We start from the raw sequence: 20,430 nt of genomic DNA, 5'->3' as shown, positions 1-20,430 counted from the left end.
CGGCCTGTACATACAGTGCATCGCCGTACAGTAGCTCCCCGGACCCATGTACGGTGCAGCTCTGCGTCTGGTGCCAGGTAGAGAGACATGCCGAACGCCCATGCTTGGTTGAATCAATTCTCACTTGGTGGTGTTTCTGTAGTAGACCCTTGTGTGTCTTTTGTGCGACTGTTGTTGAATCCACAGCCAAGCAAAGCAACTCACATGCACATACAGAGCACTTGGACATATCTTCTAGTAGCCGCAGGTATGCCTACACTCTTGACCTCGCTACCACCCCGTCAGTGCATGTATGTACCTACTCTGCGATGCTCGCCGTTGCCGGGACCCGTTGTACATACGTGCATCTTTATCTGCCCGTTGACCAGGGTGGCCGTTCCAAGGGTCAGGTTCCTGAATCTGCACCTCAACCTCGTTCACCTCGCCGCCTGTATCCGATACTTTGCACCCCGCCGTGCACTTGCCAATGTTTTCCCTCTTCATCTCCGCATCTGCCCATTGTCTTGGGTAGACAGCAAGGCTTGGGCAGTTGCCTCCCATTCGTTCTCTTTGCCATGTATTCAAGTCTGGTTCGAAAGGATCCTCCTTGAGTGTCCTGTCTTGCCCCGCTCCTTTTGCTGTGCAGTCTTGCTGTGCACCGTCAAACAACACCCCTGTTGTTTCTCTGCGCAAACAACAACGTCAAGTGATGTGTACTGTAGATGGGGCGAGCACATTGCTACAAGTCTGTTTCGCGAGCTCCCAAGGCTGATTTCACGAGCGGGGGTGGAATCTGGAGCGAGTCCTCCAGAGGGGCCTTTGGGGCGCTGACCGGCCGTCACGCCCGAACGGCAACCGGGCCCTTTGCACTCTGTGAGCCTACCAGACGCCGTGTATTATACAGCCGTGTCCACCTGCAAACCCATGAATTGAGCAATCCCCCTTTCCCGCTGCGCTGGGCGACCAGAGGTGCGCGCGTGGCTACAATTGAAGCAGCGCCCCGCCCCGCATATTAACATGGTGGGCTCAGCACAAAGGTACGGTACGGAGAGGTACCCTCGCCGCCCACACGCGCACTGACGGGCCCTGCTGGACGCTGCCTTTTCCCCTCGCCCCGTCCGCGGCGTCGTCCTCCTCGTCCACCACCACCACCCAGCACCACCACCACCACTACGACTCCAACCTAACCTACCAGCCAACCAACCCCTCAGCCCCGGTCGCCTCCCCCATCTCTCCTTTGATCCCCCCTTCCTCTCCGATCCCATCGCCTCGCCAGCGCCATCCTCGCAGAGCAGCGCAGCGTCGGGCCGCCCTGTCGTCGCCCCCAACCGAAAGTCATCGCCGTAGACGCTGCCCCCTTGCGCAGCCGAGTCGACGACGAACCTTGTCTACATTACGCCGTTGGTGCTCGCTGCACTGGCCGCCGCGACGCCCTGGCCGTTTGCTGCACGAAGCCGCCGCGTCTATATCCTTCTTGATTGCCTGCCTTGAGGTAGCCTTGGCTCGACCTGAGCACGTGTGCTGCTGTTGCTGACAGCCGACTGCCGCGCAGGCGACCCTTTGGCTCTGTCCCCAGCTCCTCCTCCCGCGGAAAGCTCGAGACTGCGCAGACGATTGCCTCGTGGACCTTGATACAACGTGAGTAAGCTCCTCCTGCCTGCAATCGCCTGCTTCTCCCTTTGTCCTCTTGACGGCGAGCAGTGCGAGCCTGGGACTGCGCGCGCGCGCATACACACATTTCTGTCTACCCGTCTCTTGACGAACATTTGCCGCCCCGTCACCTTGTCACGAGACAACCCCCTCCCTCGGGGCCACCCCCTACCAGCCTCTGTGCAAAGCAGCGTTCGGTGCTACTCAATGCTTCAGGCAACCCACCTTACCTACCTCCTACATCCTCATCTTCCCTATGGACCGTCTTCCCATTCCTACCCGCGCTTCCTCTGCTCTCCCGTGGCCTGCTGGTGCTTCCGCAGCCGCCGCATGTACCTGACTTGCCCTTGACTACGGGAGGCATTTTCATCTCTGGCTGCTTGATGCATGCATGGTGCATCCTGCAGCGCACTGCTTCGACTCTCGCTCTTGTTCTTCGCCCGTGCTGCCGCCTTCAGTCTACTCTACATCCATCGGCATCATCATTGCCTGCAGCAGCAGCAGCAGCAGCCCCCCCTCTCTTTCCTCCCCTTCCCTTATAACCTTGAACTGTCTCCGCCCGCTGTCGCTCCCGTTCTCCAGCCCCGCCCCGCACCTCGCCCCTCCAAAGCCTGAGGCTGCGTTGCCAAAAACACCACCTCGCAAACACTTTCGCCGTTGCCATTTTCCCTCATCCTTTGCAATCCCTCCCCCTCAATTTCTGTTGGTGATTTTGCATCCGCCAACGCCCGTCATTCCTCGGTCGCCAGAACTGACGCCGCATCTCAGCTGCATCCGACAGTCGCCCCACGTTTTGGTCTCGCGAACGTTGCCGCTGCCTCGTCTGGCGCGATTTGTCTCTTCGACCCAAAAGGCAAACCCCCGAGCGACGGCCCCCTTGTCCGTGGTCGCCATCGACGCCTTCATTGGCAGCTGCAGCTCTAGTGGCCTGCCGCATCTCCACGCATCGCACCCCGTTCCACCGTCGCCTCGACCTTGTTGCCCGCCACGGCCCGCGCTAAAAGCCCGGGATTGATACCCCTCACCTGCAAACTGTCGACGGTCTTCCTCTCCCAACCACACACGGTAGAATCAGCTGTCTGGCCTTGTCAGAACGCCACCCAGCATGTCGTCTCATCGGCCAAATGCCTTCAATAGTCTGAGGATGGGAGGTGGGTTCCCCCCTCACTCTGCCTGGCGCCTCACGCCGTGGTCGCGTGGCTAACCCCATTCGCGTCCAGAGGTGATTCGCGAAAAGGTGCAGGATGGAGTCACCGGCGAGACCCGAGATCTACAATACACGCAATGCAAGATTGTTGGCAACGGATCCTTCGGCGTCGTCTTCCAAACAAAGCTCTCGCCATCGGGGGAGGATGCAGCTATCAAGCGCGTACTACAGGACAAGAGATTCAAGGTGTGCATCGACCCTTGACCCCGTTGCGTCCGGAAGCCGCGTCCTCGGATCTCTAACCCAAGATGAAATAGAACCGTGAGCTGCAGATCATGCGCATCGTCAGACACCCCAATATTGTCCAACTGAAAGCATTCTACTACTCCAACGGCGAACGTGTGCGTGCACCTCCCGGCCCTGGCTCTCCGCCGCCCCGTGCTGACCATGTTACAGAAAGACGAAGTTTACCTCAACCTGGTTCAAGAGTTTGTTCCCGAGACCGTCTATCGAGCTTCGCGGTTCTTCAACAAGATGAAGACGACGATGCCCATTCTCGAGGTCAAGCTGTACATTTACCAGCTCTTTCGCGCCCTGGCCTACATACACTCTCAAGGCATCTGCCATCGCGACATCAAGCCCCAAAACCTTCTCCTCGACCCGAACAGCGGGATCCTGAAGCTTTGTGACTTTGGCAGTGCAAAGATCTTGGTGGAGAACGAGCCCAACGTCTCGTACATCTGCTCTCGGTACTATCGTGCGCCCGAGCTCATTTTCGGCGCGACAAACTACACAACCAAGATTGGTGAGAGGCACCACCACGCCCCTGCCCGTTGTTTGCGCTGACTGGTTGGCAGATGTTTGGTCAACTGGCTGTGTCATGGCCGAGCTCATGCTTGGGCAACCGCTGTTTCCCGGCGAGTCCGGCATCGATCAATTAGTGGAGATCATCAAGGTGCTTGGTACGCCGACGCGAGAGCAGATCCGAACCATGAACCCCAACTACATGGAGCACAAGTTCCCGCAGATCAAGCCTCATCCTTTTAGCAAGGTGTTCCGGAAGGCCGATGCCAACGCCATTGACCTCATTGCTCGACTCCTCGAGTACACGCCGACGGAGAGACAATCCGCCATTGATGCCATGGTGCACCCGTTCTTCGACGAGCTTCGCGACCCGAGCACCAAGTTGCCCGACTCGAGACACGGCTCTGGCCAGCTTCGTGACCTGCCAGATCTCTTCAACTTTACTCGCCACGGTAAGTGCATCCCTTGGCTACGGCGGACTACCGCAAAGTGGCCACGGCTGACGGGCAAGCAGAGCTCTCCATTGCACCCAATCTGAACCAGCAGTTGGTCCCTCACCACGTGAGGCCAGGGCTGGCATCGCGCGGTCTGGACATTGAAAACTTCACCCCGATGACGAAGCAAGAAATGATGGCAAAACTAGACTGACTGCCGCGATTCTCAGACGAAAATTGAGGACGGAACAATGATTTACCCTTGAAGGCACTTGGCGGACCCAGAAGCGATCTGTCCAATTGACTCCCGACACTGAGTCTTAATGGAAGATGCTAGGGGACATGGGCTTCGATACACAAACCAGGACAGCGGTCGGTGAGGGAAAAGTAGCCTCGAGGCTCATGGCGTCAAAGTGGGACAAGCACACGTGCTCTTGCGCTCGGCTGCACATGGTGATAGACTGATCCATGGGGTATCCGCGTGCGTGCAAGAGAGCGACAGCGAGAGAGTTTGGGATTGCGTGGCTGGGCTGGGAAGAGTGTTGGACACTCGTCATGCTGGGAGTGAGATGGCGCAGTTTCTGGGTCCTGACGACGTGGACCTGTGGCCAGGGTGGGAGGGGTTGAAAGGGTGCAGCCAGCAATTGCCGTGGGGGCATGCTCTGCTGCATGGCCGAGGAAATCGCGTTCTTAGACCATGTTTCGATGCATGAGACGGCTGGCTTTCACTTTTCTTTCTCGTTTCGTGTGTTTGCGTATCAAGACATGCAGTGGTAATGCTGTGCCTGCCGAGGTGGAACGACGACGCTTTGCGCTACGACGATCAGGCACGTCCATGTTGTCACGAGAAAATGTCGACGGCGCTAGATATATGTTAGCAATGGTTACCCCTGGTTTGGATCGATCAGCGGCGGGGAGCGGCTTGAGGAGAGCGACGGCGGTAAATTGCTGGGGAGCGGTGCCCCAGTGGAGGCAGTCAGGAGAGGCGGGCCATCTGCTCGCGGACGCGGAAAGAAAGGGAAAAGAACAAAGGACGACAAGGAACGCGAAATTTGGACGGCTTTGATTTGGAGAGAAAGGAGGGTGACGAGATGCTCCGTGTTTAGACGATGCAGACTTGATGATCAGCGTCGGCTCCAGCGACGGCTTGTCCTCTCGAAGCTAAAACGGCCGGCCTCTTTTCAGAGCCTCCTTGCCAGAGGGTATCGGGAATGCTTATGCTGTTCTTGGTGGCAAAAGATGACGTCTGGGGGGGGGGCAGTGGACCGGTCCGTCTCAGGAGCTCAGGAATCAGGGCGCGGATTGCGAGTTGAGGGCAGGCGATGCCTTCAACTTGGCCATGATGGAGACAAAGGGGTACGATAGATGACTATTGCATAGTTGGGAAGATGTTTCCTATACTGTCCGCTGGACTGGATATAAGTTGAACCACGCATGGTTCGACTTCAAAATTCAAGGACAACTGTTAGATATTAGAAACGTCATAGAATAGGGCTCCTCTTACTCAGCACATAATCTACCGCGCTTAGCTCTCCTCGAGGTGCGTCGCTGACTTGCGAATGGCTCCTGAGTCTCGACGCATCACGCCTCGCAATATCAGTACCCAGGCGGGGGCTCGTCGATGGACATGTCCGGGGAGGAGGAAGATGGAAAGCGCCACTGCTGGGAAAGCCTCCGGCGCCGCCTGGTCTGTGCGGTTGCACGTCCCGGATACAAGAGATGCTCTACGTCTGTCTGGCAGCATATGTCTTGGGTACGACGGTCCGCGCCTGGTCCTGGAGGCGGGTGAAGGGAAGGGCAGAGTTCTTAAATTCACCGTCTTCTTCCGATTTAGAGGTCGAAAACGGTCAAGGCGAACGAAAGTGCAGCCGTCTCGTCGCTTTCGTCGGTGATTTGTTCGGGTTCCTCGCTGCGCTCCGTGTAAAGTCCCTGCAATGCTGTATATTCAAGCAAGATGGAAGCCAAGCAGCCCGGTGAGACTTGCAAAACCCCAACCCTACTCACGGTATTCTTAGGGTGACACAGCCTAGTCCCAGGTAACCTTACATTTGATGATGATTTGCGCTCCGAACAAGGGAGCTCTAGACTTATCTTGTCCATTGTCGCGTTTGCTGCCTCTACGTCGGCCATGTCTGAATGTATCGGGGCCCTTGACCAAGGCGAATTCAGGTACCCTTCCTTACACCATGAATCAGTCACTTAACAGATGCTTCGCATGGCCGATACTCTAGCTGAACGACACCGTCACCATAGAAGACACTAGACTATTATGTACGTGTTGACCGGGACCTCACCTTTGCTTGGAGTTGGACACAAGCTACACCCCCCTGGAACTCAAGGCAGCCTTGAGTGCCTTTGAAAAACTGGCTACGTGATCAGGCCCAATCATGGTGTAGTGCGCGCCCTGGACCTCGTGGAACCTGGGCTCGGCTCTGCAAAAGTCGGCCCATTTCCTCAGGTGATTCTCCATCCAGTCTTCCCGGGACTTGGCGGCTGCCCTGAGCGGCGCAGCGTGGAACACGTCCATTGCGCCAACCTCGCCGTGCGGCTCGTAGTCGACGGCCATGCTCTGCAGCCCAAATGCCAGGTCAGCCCAGCTCACCAAGTTGGCCTCGTTGAGCCCGAGCTCCGTCATGCGTTGCTTGTGTGCCATGCTCAGCAGCTGTGCTATTGCGTCGGCGCGGAGACGACGGCCGAATCGGTCCTCGAGGCTGTCGGCGCGCTCCTCCGTCACGAGGCCTAGGAAATGCGCCAGGTGAAGCAGGCACAGGTTCCAGTTCAGCTGGCGCATGCGAGGCTTGATGTGCGGAGGCAGGTTGAAGCTTCCCAGGAAGGGGACCGGCGCTCCGTCTTCGCCCTCCAGCCGCTTGGCCACCTCGAAGGCCAGTATCGAGCCGTAGCTGTAGCCGGCAATGGCGTAAGGACCCTTGGGCTGCCGCCGTCGGATCGTGGCCCGGTATACCTCGACGGCTTCGGCAATGGAGCCGAAACGAGGCTGGCCCGGCTCGAAACCGCGCGCTCGCAGCGCATAGACTGGGCGGTCGTCGTCGGCAAGCTGTTGCGCGAGCCCGACAAAGACAAGCACCTCGCCCACGCCGGGATGGATAAGCCACAGCGGTGTCTTGCTGCCGCTGCTTCGCAGAGGGACAAGCGGGTCATACGCAACGGCGGGCTCGAGGCACAGGCCGTCGAGAGCACGAGCCAGGGACCGTGCCGTAGGGTTCTTCATGAGCACGACGACGGGGACGCTCATGCGCAGACGACAGTCGATGCGGTGCTTGAGCCGCATCAGGTCCATCGAGGTGAGGCCTATGTCGAAGACGGGCGTGTCCACCCCGATGACGTCCGGCGGGAGATTCAGCGTGCTGGCGAAATCGGCCACGAGGCTGGCCTCTGCTTCGCTGCTGGGATGGCTCAAGTGCTGCAGTCTAAAGTTCTGTATGAGGAGACTATGGCTGTCGACGCTTTGCGAGAAGAGACCGTCTTCGAACAGCGCCCGCATCTTGGCTCTCGACAACTTCCCGAGGGTCGTCCTCGGGAGCAGTGACTCGTCGTCGAGAGAGAAGACTACAGGCCTCGAGCCGGTACAGAGGAGACAGGCCTCGACGATGCTGCCGGTGACATCTACAGCAACCTGGGCCGGCAGCGGCGACTCGTTCGGCACGTAGGCAACCGTGACCTGCTCCGTGTGCGCATGTGCCGCCCGGGATGGGAAGCCGACGACGTACTTGACCCGCCGGCCCACGCTCTGGTCGAGACATACCTGGATGTCGGCCGAGTTTACCTTGACGCCGTTGATATTGACGACGTCCTTGGCCCTGCTCATCATGGTGAGATTGCCCTGGGAGTCAACCATGGCCCGGTCGCCGGTCCGGAACCAGGCGTCCGACGTGAATGCCTCGGCGGTGGCTTCCTCGTTGCGATAGTAGCCGTCGAAGACGACCGGGCCGCGGACTTGGAGGTCACCGGGCTGGCCGCACGAAGCCAGCACCACCTCGCCGTTCCGAGCCGGGATGGTGACGCGCATCTCGACGCCCTTGATGCACTCCCCCACCGACGTGAATGCATGTTTGTGCTCGACGTCATATACGGGACAGTCGAGGTTGAATATCGCCCCGGCACACGTCTCTGTCATCCCGAACCCCGGTGTGATGACGTTGGGAGGAGCACCGTGCCGTGCGAGCAAGGAGGCTGCTGCCCGGCACACCAGAGTGTCGTTTGCTTCTCCCCCGGAGGCTAGAATGACCAGGTCTCGCAAGTCCCACCTCGGACTCGTTGGCGGCGTCGTTTCCTCTTGTGTAGCAGAGACGAGCTTGGCCAGGAAGAAGTTGGGCGCGAAGGAGCGCGAAACTCGATGGCGGCTTACAAGGTCGAGAAACACCGTCGGCGACGGCGTCATGTCGGCGGCGTGAACATGAACCTGGTCAAGGCCAAGGTATAAGGCCTGTATGTGGATTTCCACCAGGCTCGCCACATGGTCAAGTCCGATCCAGTTCAGAAAGGGCCGGTCCGGGGGAAGTCGGCGCACAGAGGCCTTGGCCGCGGAGGCTGCGAGTATCTGTCTGTGGCTCAACTTCACGGCCTTTGCGTTGCCAGTGCTCCCGGACGTCAGCATCAACATGGCCGGGCCGTTGTTCACATTGTTGCTGCCGCTGTCACGCAACGCGGTTGAATCTGCAGGCGGTGGACGGGCATGCTGGAGCAGCGACTCGATGGAGTAGAGTTGCATGCCATGGGGTATATCAAAAAGGGCCAGAGACTTGGCTCGGGTGATGCGTATCGGTGACTCCAGGAGCGTGGCCAGACTCTCGATATGTCTCCGGCGTTGCCCGACAACATTGCTGAAAGGGGGTGACGGCACCGGGAGGCCGCTGGCGAGCAGAATGGCCCAGAACCAGAGGATTGTGTCCCAGTGGTCATCTAGACGGAGCAGCACCGGCTTGCCCGCCCTGAAACCTTTGATGGAGCGGACAATATGGCTATTCCTCGTTGCCTGTGTGAGCAGGGTGCTGTACTCGACCTCGATGGGAGCTGAAGTGTTCCCCGGGGGGTAGAGAATCATGCCTCGCCGTGGCCTCGAGGCCGCCACGTCTCGAAGAACATCCTGGAGACTCTTCCCAGCTTCCAGGCTGGGTGAGACGGCTTCAAGTGGCTTGGTGGACGGAGACGACGAGGGGGTCGACTCTCTCACGGGCAAGTCCGCCGGTGTGTTTCTTGAACCAGCGACAACTGACGATGGGCCCATTTCAGTGTCAGTATAGCCCATTTCAGTGTCAGTATAGCCCATTTCAGTGTCAGTATAGGAACAGAGCCAAAGGGGCGATGCTTCAGAGAGCAAGTGCAATGAAGACGATGTCGAGATGGGTAGCACATGTACAATGGGGAGGACGAGGGCACACATCTTGCAACAGACTATTCTATTCCTGTTGGGCGTCATCTCCAGGTCGAGGATGCCGAGTGTCGGCTTTGTGCCACATGCTGACCAACGGCATCAACATGTAAGTGCTCGACGATGTCTGAGACACGGGGCCACGGGGTTGGTGCATGTTCGCACGCGCCTTATTCGAACCGCGGCATCTCTCCGACATCATAGGCCGAGAGGGCCGTTTCCGTGCCGCGAATAAGGGGTCGCGCCTTGGGCTGGGGGCGATAGATTGCTGCCGTGTCACGTCCGGCCGTGGCCAGATTTGCTGTACTGTACATGCTTCGTATAATTGGGGGCGCCGAGATATCTCAGACCGGGTTCAGCTGCACGAGCTGCGAAAGGTGGGACTGCGCGGACAAAGGGCCCAGGATCGTCGACGGCGCTGCTGGGCGTGCACGTCGAGGCGAGGCTGTAACGGCCATGGCGGCCGTGTTGAGGATATACGGGATTACGGGCCACGGGGTTATGCGGGCCACGGGGCTATGCGGGCCACGGGGCTATACGGGCCATGCTGGGAGTGCGCGTAATATGATAATATCAAGGCGTGGATGAGGGAGGCAGACTGGGGTATTACAGCAAGTCGTAAGCTCCCTCAAGTCCGGACAACGCCCTCGGGCTGTACCGGGTGAGCGCAGGAGCCGGACAAGGCCCCTTCAGCGCAAGATAAAGGCAGAGAGATGCTGGTTGTACATCCATGTGCTGTCGCCCATCCTCTACACTGTCCGAGCCCAGCCGAGCACACCCATCTGATCACCACCAGGACCTAACGGCTCACAACCCCTGAGCAGCCCTGAGCAGCATGGCTTCTTCCAATGGCACCGCCTCGCGCATCGTCGAGCTCGCCGCCACCATCAGCACTTCCGTTGCCAAGCTCCAGCAGATGCTCTCGGACCGGGGCCTTGCGTCGCCCTCGTTCGACGAAGAAGCCACAAACAACAGGCTCCCCAACGAGGCACACGACGTGCAGGACGCGGTGCTCGATGCCACGGCCGAGCTGCACGACCTGCTCCTCGAGCCCTGGGCGCTGCTCTTCAAGCACGCCGCGGTAGACACATCCCGCAGATGCTCGACTCGGGCCGGCGGCACGAGGCTGACGGGACCAGCACAACAACATGGTGAGCTTCCAGGCCATCAGCCGCCTCGGCATTGCCGCCATGGTCCCGGCACGGGGTCGCGCCTCGTTTGACCACATCGCCGACGAGACGGGGCTGGACGTGCGGACGCTCCGCCGCCTCCTCCGCCACGCAATGACGATGCGCGTCTTTCGGGAGCCGGAGCCCGACGTCGTGGCTCACACGAGCTCGTCCAGGCTGCTGATGATGCCGCACTTCAATGACTGGATCGGCTGTGGGAGCGACGAGATATGGCCGGCCTCGGTCAAGGTAAGCCCCCTGACCAAGTGTCCCCGTCGCCAACCATCAAGGCCGGCGGCGCATGACAAGACTCTCTAGATGGTGGATGCCCTGCAGCGATGGCCGGGCTCCGGCGAGCCAAACCAAACGGTAAGGGGGAGCTCGACGATGCTGCCGTTGCGGAGCTAACCGAGGCCCCTTGTCGGGAATGACACCCAGGGCTTCGCTCTGGCGAACAACACAACCGACTCCATCTACAGCGTCATCGACGCAGATCCGGCCCGCGGCGCTCGCTTTGCCAGCGCCATGAAGGCCATAGCAGACAGCCCAGGATACGAAATAGACTACATCATCGACAACTACGACTGGGCCTCGCTGGGCCCAGCCACGGTCGTCGACATTGGCGGATCGCAAGGCCACGTCGCCCTCGAGCTGGCACGCCGCTTCAGGAGCCTCGACGTCGTCGTCCAGGACCTGGGTAAGGTTGTGGCAGGCGCCGATGCTAGGGTGCCCGAGGAGCTCAAGGGCCGCGTCCGTTTCGTCGCCCACGACTTCTTCGAGCCGCAGGGCGTCGAGGCTGATGTGTATCTCTTCCGGCTGGTCCTGCATAACTGGGCCGACGAGTACTGCATTCGTCTGCTCAGGGCGCAGATTCCCGCGCTGAGGCTGGGCGCGCGCATCGTCATCCATGAGACGCTGATGCCGGAGCCAGGAGCGGTTGCAGTGTGGAAGGAAAGGAACTTGAGGTGCGTCTATCTCGAGGCCCGTCTCTCTCGTCATGTTGGGCTGACCGGTGACGCTCGTCAACGCAGAGCGGTGGACTTGAGTATGGGCGCTCTCTTCAACTCGCGAGAGAGAAGCGTGGGCGAGTGGACCGCTTTGCTTACCCAGGCAGATCCGAGGTTCAGGCTGAGGCACGTGGCGGAACCACCAGGCTCGGCTTTGGGAATCATTGATGTCTGCTGGGACGGCACGGAGTGACGATGAACATGTAACTTATAGTCTCAGAAGGAGTGAGAGCTCAGTAGTTATTCACGCATCTACATGTAGGCAGCATCCTGCAACAGACTATGCTATTGTGGACAAGGACCAAGTCTATCAACCGTTATACAGCGTAACAAAGGCCTTGATGCCGGACTGGTCCTCGGTCCCAATGGTAAACTGATCACTCACAGGCTCAACGTCCTTGGGGCCTGCGCCGTCAAACTCGAAGTCGAAACGTTGCACGAGCGAAGCAACGACCATGTACAGCTCGGCCCACGCAAGACTAGGAGGTAGCAAGACCTTGTCAGTCGAGACGGGTTGGGAGGCGGGTCAAAGGCTCGACTTACTGCATGCCGAGGCAGATGCGCGTGCCCCTGGCGAAGGGAGCGTACGTCTTGTGTGCCTTTCTGCGCACTTCCATATCCACCCAGCGGTCAGGACTGAACCGCTTGGGTTCGGGATACAGCTGCTCGTCCCTGTGCATCAACATGGTGGTCATGCCGACGGGCGTGCCCGCGGGGATGCGCCACTGGCCGTACACCAGTTCCCGGTTCGGGGCGACGCGCGCCGTGCGCGTGGCAAGCCCCGGGCTCAGGCGCAGGCCCTCCATCAAGACGGCGGTGAGATAGGGCAGCTTCTCGAGGGCAGCCAGGCTCAGGCTTCCGGCGCCGTCGTCGGTGGCGGAGCGGAGCTCAGCCCGCAGCCGGCTGAGGATGTCGGGGTCGCTGTATACGTAGTAGACGATCAGGCGCAGGGACTGGGCCGTCGTCTCGAACGCGGCTCCGCTGACGGTGCCGACCTCGTCGTTGATGCGGGCTCCAGACTTTTCCTCTGCCGGCAGGCTGGAATTGAGTATCTCGTGGATGACGGTGTGGGGAGCCGCGCCGTCGGGAGGAGGAGGGTTTGCCGGAGCAGGGGCAGCCAGTTTTTCCGACGCCGAGACGGCAGACCTCGTCGAGGACGAGATGGTGTCTCTGGTCAGCGTCATGGTGTCCTGTTGAGCCGAGTCAGAGGACAGTTGGACGGCGAGTGGTGGAGAAGGGCTCACCTTGAGAAAGGCAAAGAAGCCCTTTGGACCCTCGTCTCCCAGCTTGGCAACCAGCGAAGGAGGCAGAGACTTCATAAAGGGACCGAACCAGCGGACATGCTTGGTGATTCGCCAGACGGCGCCGGCGCCCTGGAGGACGTTTGTAAAGGCAGCGCTAAAGTCCTTGCTCTCCAGGTTGTTGTAGCGCTTGCCGAGGATGAACTCGATGGCCACGTCGCGGGCAAAGGCGCTCATGGCAGTGCCGAGGTTGACGGCGGCGGTCCTGTCGCCGGCAAACTCGGCGATGCGGCCGCAGAGCTGGGCCGTCCGCCGGCGGATGATTTCCTGCTTGGCGGCGACGTTGGCCTTTGAGAAGAAGGCGCTGAGCGGGGCGCGACGCTGCCTGTGGACGTCGTGCTCGATGGTGCAGATTGTCGACGGCTTGGCGGAGAAGGCGTCGTAGGCCCAGGCGTACTTGTTCCATGGGCCGTCGTGGTTGTAGAGCTTCTCGAAGAAGGCAGGGGCGCTGACATGGAGCTCGAAGGGGCTGATGCGGATGATGGGGCCTTGTCGGGCGATTCACATCAGTTACTGGATGAGATGAGGCAATATTGACATGGCCAGCCGAGACAAGGAAAGACGCAGACAACTGACCGTATTTCTTGTGCATTTCCTCTATCTTAAACGTGTACTTGCCATTGCAAACAACGTCATAGTAGGCCTCGTACCAGCGCGAGACAGCGGCGAGCCGCGGGCCGGGGAACTTGGCGAGCGGATGCAGAAACAGGCGGTAGAAGGCGAGGCTTGCAAGGTACACGACGATGGTGCCAGCGACGTGCTGCCAGGACAGCTGGCTGAGCACCTCCATGATGTCTGGTGCTGTTGCTCGTGGGTGAGGCTGAACAAGACGACGACGAGGGCGAGGCTATATTCACGGGCCCGAAGCCTCCCCCCCCTCCTCTCTGTTTCACCAACCTTTCCACCCAAGGACTCTGCCGAGAAAGCTCCGTCTCGTCTGTGAGCCGTGTCACGGGAAAGCTTGGTCTGCCAAAGAGGTCGTAATATGAAAGGGGGCAGGCAGCAGAGCCAACAGCATCCTTTGGCCCCCAATCGATTGGTCGTAACGACGGATCGTGTAATATCCGTACAACGCAGCGCAACATACATACAAGGTCCCCGGTCGGCGAGATGGCGTCGTTGGGGGACAAAACGTCTGACACGGGAGGGCTGCTGACGGGACCGCCGAGTCGGTCGGTGGTTGGTGACTTGGTGCCATGACTGCCATGGTGGTTGGCACTGGTTGCGTAGAGTCGGAGACGATGCCATTGGACGAGCTTGCGGGGTCGAGCTGCATATATCACATATGCAACTGCTGCTGTGTTTCCCGAGGGCCTTGTTGGACCTCGTTGGGCTGCCTGGGGGCCTGTTGGTCCTGTGACTCCTGTCCAGTGTCATGTTGCTGTTGCCTTAGCAGACGCGACATGGAACGCCACCTCGGGGGCCTGCATAAATTCACTTCACGGGGCCACGCCATCTACGCCTTGTCTCTGGACCCCAAGAGCGCCTCGCCCAGCTGCATATATGTAATGCTCCGCGAGATTCCGCCTCGCATGCTTCGCCTAGACGCCTACTAGATTCACCCCAGCGTGCTCCCGAGACATGTACCCTGTGTCCAACCAGTGCAACCACCTGGGCTGGGCCATCTGGAATCCTGAATATGTGTTCCGCTTGGGAGAGGATGCCGCGGCGAAGCGTCCCGCCCAGTAGAGGACACTCGACGGATGCCTCTCGGCTGCCACGGCTTTTTCAAACGACTTGGATGGAGGTATCCTGCTCGAGGAGTCGAGTGCTCGGTTGGAACCACGAAGCTTGGTGTTCAGGAGGCTCGTCTGTAACTCTGTATATGCAGCGTCTGGAGAAGGGACCGAGCTTCTGATTTGGCTGATGTATTGCGATTGGCAACTTGATCCTATCCCGGTTGTTTGAGCTTGGCAAGAGTGCGAGTTGAAAAACACAGCCTTTGCCATCCCGAGGCTGCTTCGCTTTACACAGTCGGCAACCCAAATTCCAACTGCGAGCTGCCAGCCTCGAAACACGGCACAACGGACTGGCATCGTAGCTGGAGCTCTGATTGGACAGTGCCACGTCGACGACGGATCGCGCCTCGGTGAATATCTATATAATCCCCGGGCTCCGTGGTTGAGAACTTGAGATGAATGCCCTCCTCGGCTTCTTCATATACACCAACCTTGATCGGTCTGAACACCGTAGTCCGTTGCAAACCTCGTAAAGATGGAGTCGGCTCTCGCTCAAATCAAGCACTTTGCCTCGATGGCTGATGCGGGCACCCGTCGGCAGCTCATGGTCTCGGTGCACGAGCTGGCTTACTCGCTGGAAGACGTCAACGACACGGTTCACAGATACGGCTACCTCGTGAGAGAGACCCATGCCCTCGGCCCATCATGCCACGGACCTTGGTTTCGGGCAACGGCTGACCCGTTGCAGCTTCTCCAAACCGCCGCTGCCAAGATTGGTTTCGACCTGGGCATCTTCAAATACCTCGCCGCCGCCGACGGGCCCTTGACGGTGGAGCAGGTTGCAGCGAGAACCGGCGCGGAGACGCTGCTCATGAGTACATCTTGAAGCGGAAAGCGGATTCCCGGACCATCGCTGACGGCTCGACAGGTCGATACCTGAGATATCTCGCGTCCATCGGGGCGGTCCGGGAGACGGCCAAGGCCGAGTATCAGGCCAACAACGTCACCAAGAACCTCGCGGACAGGGCGGCAGAGGCAGGCGTCTCGCATTGGTAGGTAGGCCACGCTTCGAGGCGTATACTCATGCGGCATCGCGCTATTCCAGCATCTACTCATGTCGACTCAGCTTCGAGACCATCGGGCCTCAGTACCAAGCCCTGCCCTCGTTCCTCCACAAGACATCGTACCGGAACCCCGACGACGAGATGCACACCGTGTTCCAGGACGCGTGGAACACGACCCGGCACGGCTTTGCCTGGTTCGAGGACCACCCGGATAACCTGCGATACTTCAACGACTACATGGCCCTGCGGCGCGGGCCCGACTTGTCCTGGCTGAGCGTCTATCCCGTCGGCCAGGAGGCCCGGGACTGGGATCCGCAGCGGCCCGTCTATGTCAACATTGGCGGCGGCATCGGACACCAGTGCGCCGAGTTCAGGGGCCGGTATCCCGACCTGCCGGGCCGCGTGGTTCTGCAGGACCTGGCGCACTCCATCGCAAAGGCGCTGCCGACGCCGGGCGTGGAGAACACGGTGCATGATTTCTTCGAGCCGCAGCCCGTCAAAGGTCCTCTCCCCCTTGCCCTTGGTCCGTCTCTTCTGCTAACACGCCGTGTCTTGAAACACCAGGCGCCAAGTTCTACTTCTCCCGCGGCGTGCTGCACAACCACCCAGACCACAAGGTCCGCCGCTTGCTCCAAAACACAAAGTCGGCCATGGCGTCGGACTCCATCATGCTCCTCGACGAGATGGTGCTGCCCGAGGTCGGCGTCGATGCGTACGCTGCCGCCATGGATCTGACCATGCTCTCGGCCTTTGCCTCCATGGAGCGCACCGAAGCGCAGTGGCGCAGTCTCTTGGAAGACGTGGGCCTGACGCTGGTCAAGACGTATACGTACAATCCGCTGGGCTATGAGACCGTCATGGACGTGCGTCTGCCTTGATGTGGGCTCTCGAAATAGACTCGCCAGGGGATGTGTGTTGGCATCGGTTGAAGCTTGGACAAGCCCCTGGAGTCTCGAGACGCATGGCCAAGGAACTCTGTCTGCTTTATTCAACTTCCATTAATCCATACGCTTCTGCTTCATTGCTCTCCGCCGTGATCCCCTGAATATCCATCGCGTCCCAGCCTTGAGCACCCCTTGCGCACTCGCCACGAGCTCGCCCCCCCCCGTCACCAAAAGTCCCGAACCGAGAGCTATACGTCTTCCCGCGGCTCTGCCTTGCCACTATACGCGACGGCGTACTGATCGGTGCGGCGAATGTTCCCCGTCTCAAGGCTCTGGCTGCTTGGACCCCTGCTTCCCGCCCTGCCATACGGCACGCTGGTGTCTCTGAGCGCCTGCTCCCCCTCGTCGAGAAAGCTTGGCTTCCGCGACCGATCCGAGTCCAGTTTCGACGAGCGATAGCTCCTGCCAAGCCGCGCAAGGCCCATTGCGCTGCTGCCTGCGGCCCCGTCACGGCGCTTGAACAGCTGCTTTGCGGAGCGTAGCGGCGGGATGCAGGTCATGATAATGACAAAGGACTGCTCAAAGGCCGACCAGAAGATGGCCATGGTGCCGCGGTACTGCAAGTCGCCCTCGCTGGCGCTCGACGCCTGCGACGTGACCGTCTTCATGATGGAGGCCACCATTGTGAACAGAGACGCTGCCATCAGCCCGGCGAGGCCCAGCTTGCGGCGCAGGGGCATGTTGAGCTTGAAGATGATCATGATGGGGAACAGGACGTACGTCAGGTCGGAAAAGGTAAACAGGGCTGATGGGCAACCGTTGCCGTCGTCAGCCACCGAGACGCAAGGCGCAAGCAACCAGACTCACATTGTCCAAGATAGGCCGTGTTTTGTTGGATGCTGGGATTCCACCGCCGAGCCGGCAGAAGAGGATTCCAAAGCCCTTCGACGGGCGAGACTTGAGCCCATACAAAGATGATGACCAGGCCGGCCACGATGCTCTGCAGAGTGGTGAAGACGACGAGGAACCACTTGAGCCACTTCTTGTTCCCAAAGATGCGTATGAGAAGAATGGCGGCCGATATTCTCGCCAGGATGGAGACGAGGATGGCGGGCGTCGTCGAGATCCAAACCCACTTGAGGATGTTGATGATCTGCGGATCAAACGTCAGGTCCTTGTCGTGCTTTCCGAAGCCCCAGAGGTATGCTCGGGTGACGCATGCTTGGAAGGTGACTTGGAGCATCTAGTCCTCGGCCGTCAGCCGCCTTTGCCTGCATTTGTCTCTTCACCTCTGCATCTGCCCGGCAAATCGCCATCAAGCAGGCCGTGGACAACATCGCCTACATACCCCGGCAGCGAGCATGAACCAGTCATCGGCGCTCACAGCGCGAATCACCTTTACACGGACCAAGAGCCGGGCAGAGATGAAGACGATGCACAGAAACGTCAGCGTCCAGGTGGTGCCCAATATCATGGGCCCGCGACCCGGATCCTCTGGGTGTTCCGGAGGAGGGAACGCCGGAGGGCCGCCGGCCGCTGGACCGCCAGGGCTGGACATGGCGAGGCTGCTGCTCTGGAAAGGGGCGACGAGAGGGACAGTGGACGACAGTCACAGAGACAAGACGTGCGGAGGAAAGGATCGAGTGGTGGAGGCCCAAATGCCGAGGAATCTGACTTGACCCTGCCTTCAGTCTGCCGGGCGGGCAGCCACTCTTTACCTTGACGTTGCCTTCTCGCCCCCGCCGGCATTCTTGTGAGAGGTTTCCCGATCAAGAACCCTTGCAGGTGGCAGCCCTGATTCTCCTGCAATCCTTAAGGATGCGGCCCGATACCGCCTTGGCCTTTTACACACACCCCTGGGGGGTCATCCCCGTCAGCTTACTCCGAGCCTGGCGCCGCCCGGCGGAGGAGCAGGTTCCTTTCGTGTAAGTCGTGTCTGGGGTTTCGGCGTCATGAAACGGCGTTGCCATCGACGGTGTATAAAGCCGAGTAGGAAAAGTCCAAGTCGTATAGACAGGCATGCGAGATAATGATACTCAAGAGCCAAATTCACGACTCGAGCTGTCTTCATGTCTTGCCTTCTCGTCAAGTGCCTCGACACCATGGCCGAAGCAATGGCCGTAGAGTTGCTCTTGTTCGTCGTCGGCCTTTGGGCTCTCGCAACCCTCCGTCTCTCCAAGCCGAGCAAGCAAGCCGAGTTCTGGGCGTCGTTTCCAACCGCCGGCGTCTCGTCCGGAGTCTTTTTTCCATGGTCGCTTGCTGCCTTTCGCTCCATCACGGCCTCTGCAGACATGGCAACCGAGGGCTACAACAAATTCTGCAAGAAGCGAGACATACCCTTTGCCCTGCCAAGCACAGGAGTCGGCGCCATCGTCGCACTGCCGCCATCCCAGTTGCACGTGCTCAACAAGTCGGAGAAGCACGTCATTGCCGCGGAGGCGCAGAGCGAGTCCATACAGCCCAAGTACATGATTGGAGATAGGGAGCTGTACGAGAACAGCATCCACTTCGACATTGTCAGAAAGCACATGACCAAGGATGTCGGCTTCTTCGCGGCTGGCACGGCGGAGGAGCTTGATGCGGCGTTTCGAGACTGCTGGGGAGCCGACTCGCAGAACTGGACGACGGTTGGCGCCTGGGACACGTTGAGCAGAGCCGTTGCGCGAGCAGTCAACCGCGCCTACGTGGGCCTGCCGCTGTGTCGAAACGAGACGCTGCTGGAACAGTCACGGCTGTATGCGAATGCCGTCTACATGGGGTCAGCCTTGATAACAGCCATGCCCAAGTGCACGAGACCGGCGTTGGGACCGTTGATAGCGCTGCCTGCCAAGAGATATCTCGCCGGCTGCAAGAGGGTGCTCGTGCCCCTGGTTGAAGAGAGGCTCAGGAGGTGGGACGGCGGCAAGGCGGGCGAGAAGATGCCGGTGAGTGATGCTGGACTCTCGTTCCCTCGTGTTTCTGACCCTGACACCTGTAGGATGACGCCCTTCAATGGATGGTGGAGAGGTGTGCCAAGGTCGGGCCCGGCCAGATGGAGCCGGCGGGCATAGCGCAGCGGCTTCTGATCCTGAACCTGGTGTCCATCTACACGACCAGTTATGCATTCACAAACTGCGTGCTCGACCTCCATGGCAGCGAATCCAGGGACGACTTTGTGGCTGGTCTCCGGAGAGAGTGCGACGGCGTGGCCGCGGAGCTGGACGGCTTGGTGACGGGCAAAGCCATCGACAAGCTGTTCCGGGTCGACTCTGCCGTGAGGGAGTCGATGCGCATATCCTGCTTCGGCATCATCTCACTGCCGCGCATCGTCGGTCCAGGCCAAGCGCTCGATCTCGGCAGCGACATCAAGATCCCGCCCGGCGTGCGGCTGGGAATTCCGTCGCAGGCCATCCATCGCGATGCCAGCTACTACGACGACCCGCTGCGCTATGATGCCTTCCGCTTCTCACGAGACTTTGAGAGTCCAGACGGCGCGGGTCGCCAGGCTGCCGGGCAGAAGCGGAGTGTCGACGTGAGCTCGTCGTTTCTCACGTACGGCTTCGGCAAACACGCGTGTCCGGGGAGGTGGTTTGCCTCGCAGCTGATGAAACAGGCGCTTGCGTACATCGTGCAGAACTATGAGGTGGAGTGCGTGGGGAAGACGCAGGAGAAGAAAGCCCTGTTGAACATGATTATGCCTCCAGTGAGTGCCAAGATTCGGGTTAGACTGTTACGGGGTCAGCACTGTTAGCACAGGTGCTGGGCGTAATTGATGTAAATTGAGCTACAAAGAGTGTAAAGGGGAGACGTGTCTACATCGCTCCCTTTAGGAGTCGTGTCCGTGGCGCTCGCACGTGACTAGTCTGGCCATGCCAGATCTACACATCGGGGCGTAGCCCCTTACATTAGCCCCCTACTCCTCTCTGGCGCTGGTGCCCTTTTTC

General features: G+C 59.7%; 7 protein-coding genes across 7 annotated transcripts; 4 read left to right on the top strand and 3 right to left on the bottom strand.

Moving 5' to 3' along the window:
- Window positions 1-2,734: 2,734 nt before the first annotated feature.
- On the top strand, window positions 2,735-4,228 carry HRG_03107 (kinase; the record flags this gene model as incomplete). Its single annotated transcript, XM_044861578.1, has 6 exons — window positions 2,735-2,780; window positions 2,850-3,022; window positions 3,094-3,177; window positions 3,233-3,581; window positions 3,634-4,032; window positions 4,095-4,228. 6 exons carry the CDS (start codon window positions 2,735-2,737, stop codon window positions 4,226-4,228), a joined length of 1,185 nt encoding a protein of 394 aa, XP_044722604.1.
- A 2,103-nt stretch (window positions 4,229-6,331) lies between these two features.
- Window positions 6,332-9,076, bottom strand: HRG_03106 (AMP-binding enzyme domain-containing protein; the record flags this gene model as incomplete). The annotated part of the gene is made up of 2 exons (XM_044861577.1): window positions 6,332-8,326; window positions 8,381-9,076. The coding sequence occupies 2 exons, from the start codon at window positions 9,074-9,076 to the stop codon at window positions 6,332-6,334; spliced, it is 2,691 nt and encodes an 896-aa protein (XP_044722603.1).
- Window positions 9,077-10,238: 1,162 nt separating this feature from the next.
- Window positions 10,239-11,772, top strand: HRG_03105 (o-methyltransferase domain-containing protein; the record flags this gene model as incomplete). The annotated part of the gene is made up of 5 exons (XM_044861576.1): window positions 10,239-10,484; window positions 10,543-10,821; window positions 10,891-10,941; window positions 11,011-11,537; window positions 11,604-11,772. The coding sequence occupies 5 exons, from the start codon at window positions 10,239-10,241 to the stop codon at window positions 11,770-11,772; spliced, it is 1,272 nt and encodes a 423-aa protein (XP_044722602.1).
- A 117-nt stretch (window positions 11,773-11,889) lies between these two features.
- On the bottom strand, window positions 11,890-13,670 carry HRG_03104 (cytochrome p450 domain-containing protein; the record flags this gene model as incomplete). Its single annotated transcript, XM_044861575.1, has 5 exons — window positions 11,890-12,058; window positions 12,123-12,606; window positions 12,661-12,769; window positions 12,824-13,368; window positions 13,457-13,670. The coding sequence occupies 5 exons, from the start codon at window positions 13,668-13,670 to the stop codon at window positions 11,890-11,892; spliced, it is 1,521 nt and encodes a 506-aa protein (XP_044722601.1).
- Window positions 13,671-15,094: 1,424 nt separating this feature from the next.
- On the top strand, window positions 15,095-16,501 carry HRG_03103 (o-methyltransferase domain-containing protein; the record flags this gene model as incomplete). The annotated part of the gene is made up of 5 exons (XM_044861574.1): window positions 15,095-15,235; window positions 15,308-15,434; window positions 15,488-15,611; window positions 15,686-16,125; window positions 16,188-16,501. 5 exons carry the CDS (start codon window positions 15,095-15,097, stop codon window positions 16,499-16,501), a joined length of 1,146 nt encoding a protein of 381 aa, XP_044722600.1.
- A 254-nt stretch (window positions 16,502-16,755) lies between these two features.
- HRG_03102 (uncharacterized protein) lies at window positions 16,756-18,065 on the bottom strand (the record flags this gene model as incomplete). The annotated part of the gene is made up of 3 exons (XM_044861573.1): window positions 16,756-17,312; window positions 17,375-17,750; window positions 17,856-18,065. The coding sequence occupies 3 exons, from the start codon at window positions 18,063-18,065 to the stop codon at window positions 16,756-16,758; spliced, it is 1,143 nt and encodes a 380-aa protein (XP_044722599.1).
- Window positions 18,066-18,609: 544 nt separating this feature from the next.
- Window positions 18,610-20,237, top strand: HRG_03101 (cytochrome p450 domain-containing protein; the record flags this gene model as incomplete). Its single annotated transcript, XM_044861572.1, has 2 exons — window positions 18,610-19,431; window positions 19,485-20,237. 2 exons carry the CDS (start codon window positions 18,610-18,612, stop codon window positions 20,235-20,237), a joined length of 1,575 nt encoding a protein of 524 aa, XP_044722598.1.
- Between the last annotated feature and the right edge of the window lie 193 nt (window positions 20,238-20,430).

The sequence above is a fragment of the Hirsutella rhossiliensis genome (genome assembly GCF_020360975.1).
Source record: "Hirsutella rhossiliensis strain HR02 chromosome Unknown scaffold00003, whole genome shotgun sequence".
Taxonomy (NCBI): Eukaryota; Fungi; Ascomycota; class Sordariomycetes; order Hypocreales; family Ophiocordycipitaceae; genus Hirsutella; species Hirsutella rhossiliensis.
The sequence above is the reverse complement of the archived record's forward strand: the minus strand, read 5'-3'. Positions and strand labels throughout refer to the sequence as shown.